The sequence below is a fragment of the Macaca thibetana genome, chromosome 2, assembly GCF_024542745.1.
Source record: "Macaca thibetana thibetana isolate TM-01 chromosome 2, ASM2454274v1, whole genome shotgun sequence".
Lineage (NCBI taxonomy): Eukaryota > Metazoa > Chordata > Mammalia > Primates > Cercopithecidae > Macaca > Macaca thibetana.
This window is the reverse complement of record NC_065579.1, coordinates 4,998,905-5,005,157: the sequence shown is the minus strand read 5'-3', so window position 1 is coordinate 5,005,157 and position 6,253 is coordinate 4,998,905. Positions and strand designations below refer to the sequence as shown.

General features: G+C 43.1%; 1 protein-coding gene across 5 annotated transcripts in view; it reads right to left on the bottom strand.

Moving 5' to 3' along the window:
- Positions 1–6,253, bottom strand: part of ATP13A4 (ATPase 13A4) — a 173,468-nt gene continuing 167,215 nt past the window's right edge. For all 5 annotated transcript variants that reach the window (XM_050779097.1, XM_050779096.1, XM_050779099.1 and 2 more), the window contains one exon: positions 1–3,830. In XM_050779097.1, the coding sequence (XP_050635054.1) occupies positions 3,618–3,830 (213 nt within the window). In that variant the 3' untranslated portion in view covers positions 1–3,617. The remainder of the gene's footprint in view (positions 3,831–6,253) is intronic.

The window sequence follows — 6,253 nt, the reverse complement described above, 5'->3', positions numbered from 1 at the left end:
CAGTCATCACATCTGCAGGTGGATATGTGAACATTTCCATAAGCACATAAGGATACAGGCGTCACAGACGTATTTGCATTCTCAGATCGTTACATATTTAGTGAGGGAAGCCCAGAGTCAGGGTTCTCTGCGGGTAAGAGCTAGATGCCTTGGGATGAGCATACCGGGCACCGTCTCAAATGATTTGGACTATGTGACTGTGTTCTTTTCTCCTTCAGACTCTAGTCAAGAAAGTGTATTGGTAACAGGTTGCTCCACCCTCAAGTTTAGGGCACTCTCCCATGCTCTTTCAGGCAAAGTTTTTTAACACCTCTCTAAGAAAATTCACGAATCAGAAGTATTCCCCCAGCTTCAGTCTGACAGTCAGGACCCCCACTCTGCACCTCTTTCCTAGGATCTTATCTCCCCCTTTCAAGGGACAGGGCAGTTGAGTCTATACGTCCACACAATCGGATCTGACAAGGCTGGAAGCTCTCCCTCCAGAGCCCATCCTCCCATCAGTGTCGGTCTGGTATTCTGTGTGGGTAGCAGTAGAATATGGTTCACATCCGGTGGCTCGCGCCTATAATCCCAGCACTTTGGGAGACCGAGGCAGGCAGATCACGAGATCAGGAGATCGAGATCATCCTGGCTAACACGGTGAAACCCCATCTTTAGTAAAAATGCAAAAAGTTAGCCGGGCATGGTGGCAGGTGCCTGTAGTCCCAGCTACTCGGGAGGCTGAGACAGGAGAATGGCGTGATCCTGGGAGGCAGAGCCGGCAGTGAGCCGAGATTGCACCACTGCACTCTTGCATGGGTGACACAGTGAGACTCCATCTCAAAACAAAAAAGATTCACATCACAGCATAAGACTGAGACATTGGGTGTATCAAGCTTGAAAGAGATCTGGCAGGTAATTGAGTTTCATCTGATACCTGACTTCCTTCTCTACTTGACCTTTGAATAGCCACTCATTTCTCCAGTGTCATAGAGCACATTCCACTGCTGTCAGAGCTGGCTGTTAGGACAGTGGTTAGGGCAGATGGCCTGAAGCCATCCCCGCTGTGATCTTTACCCTCTCGTCCTGATTCTGCCTTCTCGTGCCACCTGACACAAGTCAGACCCTTCTTTCTCAGGACAAGCCTTCACAGTCCCCTGACTGTTTTATTCTGGGCTGGGCACTCCCTGTTCCTTCAATTACTGCTTCTAAGATGTACTTAGTCCCAGGAATACAGTCTTCAAAATGAGTCTCTTTTCCCAAAGACTTTATGGCTGCTTGGCTAGTGGAGGACTAGATTCTTTCATTCCTGTTACCTGCCAGCCTTTGCTAGGGATAGAATCACTTAGGACCAAGGCAAGAGCAACTCAAAGTCTCAGAAAGACAATCATATTTTGGTTTTGTTTTGTTTTGAACACACCTCTAGCCCAGGCCTGGCAGGATGCCTGGCATTCATTTGAACAGAGGGCCTGGTATTAGCAAAAGTTGCCCATTCTTTGCGTGACTGTGAGATCACACTAAGCAACCTGCCGTGCTGGAGCTCCGTAATTAGGAAGTGTTTGGAAGCAACATAAGCTTTGCTCAGAAGGTCTGTATGTGAGGCCTAGATCTGCTCTTGCCATTACTGAATCTCAGCTTTCTCATCTGTATGGCGGAGATGATAAGCCCTTCCTTGTTGAGTCATGGGACAATCGTACAATTCAGGTGAGCTAGTGGAGGTGAACACACTTGGCGAAGGGCACACTGAAGTGTGAACTGTGCAGGCTCATCTTGCTCACGACTAGGTCGCAGACCATCTCTAGCTTGCCCCCGCCTATAACCCTCTACTTTTGGAAAATGAGAAACACTTTTAGAAAAGGACATTCAGAACTGCCATATCATTGCTGAGGCTGACTTTGCAAAAGGAAATATTTCTTCGTGTACCAAAAAACACAATGATTCTGCAGTCTTGAAATGCTAAAATATCTTCATGCCCTCTTTTAAAACCAGAAGTAACAGGGTACCCTTGTGGCTGGGAGACGCCGCGTTCCTAGAATCAGCTGCAATCGCAGAGCCATCAGCCGTGCTCAAAAGCCCAATTAGGGGGAAGCAATGCTTGCAAATGCTATTGATAAGTTGCAAAGTCAGCCTGGGCCAGGACACTTATCCCCTGATCAGAACATTCACCTAGGATTTGATGCTCATAATAAAAATGTTGCTTTTGCCTTAAAGCATTATGTGTAGATGTGCTCCTAGAGTTCAGTGTTGTCTCCTGAGCTAACAGAAACCTGAGTCTTCCTTGTTTTGAACAAATCAAATATAACCAAATTGTAACAGTGATAAAATAAGGAAAATTTTAGTTTTCTGGAAACTGAAGCCACAAACTTAAAAAAATGTACTGGTTGTGTAAGAACTTCCATCAATAGTGCCATATAATGCTGTAGCATGAGACTAATGTTTCTCAAAAATAATAAAGTAGAGGAGTGAAAATTTCTGGAGTTGGCCACGTGACATGAGAGGTTCCTAAAACGTAGGATAAGTGACTGGGGTTAGGAGAAGTGGACTGTAGTGGACAGCACTAGTGTTCTCTGATCTGTTATTTTCCTTTCCTTCCCAGGACTACATCCCAGACCAATTCTATCATTTTGTGGGGCCTGATACAAAATGAAAATACGGGGACCCTTGTTCAAAAATTAAGAATTTTAAGATGGAAACGGTAGAGTGTTAAAGCAAGTGTGGGCCCTTCTAAGCGTGGGGCCCTGTGTAGTGACAGCTCATAAGCCCATGAAGCATCCCTAAACACAGGAGACTGCACTTTCCAGCTCCCTGGCCCAATCCTTGACTAATGAGATATGCGTAGGGAAAGCGATGTGTGCCATTTTTGCGGTGAGGCAGTGAAGAGTCCACATGTGATCTCCAGCCTATTCCTTCCCCCATCACAGTCAACACAGAGTCCTTGCATCGAGTTGATGGAGCCATCAGGTTGAAGCAGTCGCTGCTGTAAGAATAGCAGGTCCAGAGTGTCACCTGGATCATGGAAGAAGCGCTTGTGTGTTAAGGCACTGATATCTGAGAGGTGTTTTTTATTGCAGTATAGGCTGAGCTTATCCTTAATAACATGTAGAGTAAGGCCAGAAGCAGAAGAAAAAGCCTCAAATCTGAAAAGCACTACAGAGGAAAGGAACCAACCCAGACAGTAAAGATTGGTGTAACGTTTCCCATGCATTAGTTTTTCCATCGATGAAGTAAAAATTCAAAAATGCTCTTTAACATGTTACAACTCCATGAGTATACACAGTACTACTTCCCCTTAATTCATTTTTATAAAAAGGAAAGTATTGTCCTGTCCTAAGAAGAAAGATCACATATTTTTCCCCTTCAGCCTGCTTGTCTCTTGGCCCATAGCAATTCTTGGCCCATTCTTGCCTTCACTGAACGCCTCCAATACCTTCACAAGCCAAGAGGAAAGCACTCTTCTGGGTCAATGTTCTTCTCTGTAGAAAGCATTTTATCAAACAGACTTTAGTCTGTCACCATGATTTGACAGGTATCCCTGAAACTCCAGCTGATGTTACAAGAGTCTCATTTCTTAAAATCAATGAAACTGGTCCCTTTTGTCATTGTTTCTCTGTAATATCACCTTGGACATCACATGTCCTTCAAAGTTGTTCTTCGTTGCTCTCAAATACCGGATTGCTGTAAGACACGCCCCTGCCACACTCCGGCATGTCAGAGTGGGAGGTTTGGTTCAGCGGGGGCCAACTAGGGTCACCTGCCAAATCCCTCTGCCATATCCGATACTGGCTTTTTGACTGATAGCCAAAACATCTTTTAATCATCATCCACAGGGCTCGATTTTCAATAACGGCCTCCTGCAAAATAAAAGAATTACTTTTTACAATCGGGGTTGAGTGTTTTGAGGCTACAGCCCTCCACAGGTCATTATAAGTCACTACTGCACTGGTGCTTAGATCCAGCTTGACAACGAGCTTGATCACTGGAAGAATCTAAGGTGGTTTCACTGGACAGGTATTGGCTTCTCAAATGTTTCTATTTAAGTAACTCCTGTGGGAGAAGTAAGAGGTACAACATTTCAAGACTCTGGGAACATAACTTGAAATGGCTTGCCTCAAAAATGAAGTTTCTTTTTCATCTCACATCTAAATTAAATTTAAAATTATTCAAATTCTATGTTTCACTCCATAGCACATCTATATTTTATTGGATATAAAATGACATTTAAAATTACTTACTACTAAATACTAAATACAATTGACCCTACATAAAGATGTGGCCCATGTATGACATGTTTTGGATATACCCTGACATATCACTGCATATTCATAACAACAGGTTGATGAAATTAAAACACAGGCCAGTCTTGGAGTTGAACAGATCTGGATTTGGGTCCCAGTTCTGACACCTATTATGGGCAGAATAGTTACTCTATCCAAGTCTCAGTGATTAGAATAATCCCTTCCTTATGTTTGTTGTAAGGCTTATATAACTCCCTTTACAATGCAGGGCAGGGCAGGGCATAGCTCTCTCCCTTTGCCTATCCTTCTGAACTACTCATTTAACAAATGGCTAAGCACTGTGGTCCTGTTCACACATGTCTCTAACCTTCACCTTCACTGAAATACAGTTTTAAGATTACAAAAGACATGTGTCTTTGAAAACATTTTGCAATGCCATTTTATTTCATGAGTTAGAGTGTGCATTGAATAGAGCCTAAGTTATAACTTATAACTCATGAGAGGTTATCATATTAAGTAGTAGTTTTCCTAAAATCTACCCATTTTTGCCATTTGGGTTCCACTGCCCATGAAAGGATAGAGAACAGCTAGTCTGAATTAATCCTGTGATAACTGACCATCTGCTGGCTGCCAGGCTGTTAAAGATCCATATAGCCATCTCAGCCTCTTGGAAACTTAGCCAGATGAGTTATTCTACTTTCCTGCAGCAAGATTTTTTGTCCTTTTTAATTAACAAGAAAACAGTAGTTCTTCTTAGAGCTAGGATAAGGCAGGAGCATCAAATAAAGGTTTTAAAATCTTACTTCCAGGAAACCTTAGTAAGCCTTAAAACAAAATAGATGAAACCACACACACACACACACACACACACACACACACACAGAAAGAAAGAGAGAGGAACTTCAGTGCTCTCCATCTCTACATCTCGCCTTGAGTGTTTTTTAGTTCTAGAGCTATGCTGACCTCTATCACCTGCTGCTCAGGAAGAGGAAATACAGAGAGGTGATCTGTCCTGTTACCGCACATCATAAATACAAGGCAGAACTAGTGACATGATTTGAATTTGTGTCTCCATCCAAATCTCATGCTGAATTATAGTCCCCAATGTTGGAGGAAGGGCTGGGTGGGAGGTGACTGGATCAGAGGGGTGGATTTCCTCCTTGCTGTGCTCGTGATAGTGAGTTCTCATGAGATCTGATTGTTTAAAAGTGTGTAGCACCTTCCCCTGCTCGGGCCATGTAAGACCTGCCTTCTTCCCCTTTGCTTTCCACCATGATTGAAAGTTTCTTGGGGCCCCCCCAGCCATGCTTCCTGTACAGTCTGCAAAACCATAAGCCAATTAAACCTCTTTCTTTTATAAATTACCCAGCTTCAGGTATTTGTTCACAGCAGTGGGAGAATGGACTAATAACAACTAGAAACAAAAAGAAAGCCTTGGTGAGACATTTCTTTAAAAAAATTTCACCACATGAGCTCTTTTGACTGGCTACTCAAATAACTCATACATACAAGCATACCTATATAAACACATAAATAATTGTTTTAAAGGTGGGGGTAATTAAAGCTATCCACACCAGCTCTCATGCCTCTCAGCTAGAGGTTAGATCATGAGCCCTGGCAGAGTAAGGATAAGGTCCTGCTCAAACCTGTTTGTTTCAGGGCTGATCAGAGGTTAGATAAGTGGAATAATTTGCCCAAAGTCAGACAGAAAGAAAGTGGTGGAGCCAGGATTCAAACCCAGGTAGATTACCCCTGAGCTTGTGCTCTTAACTGCAAATATGCTGAAAAAGGAAGAACTTCCTGCTAGAGGATTATGGAAGACTTTGATACTTAATTCCCATACAGCCCATTCCCTCCCAACTCTTCCCTGCCCACCTAAAAGGGAAAAATAATAATAAATGGTCTAAGCTATACTGTGTAATTTTCAACATGGATCCACTTTCCCAGAATCCTTTTCTACTCGTGATGACGACGAGACACAAGTCTAATCAATAAGGCATAAAAGAAAGTCTGCTAGTGAGCTTCACGAAAAGTTCATT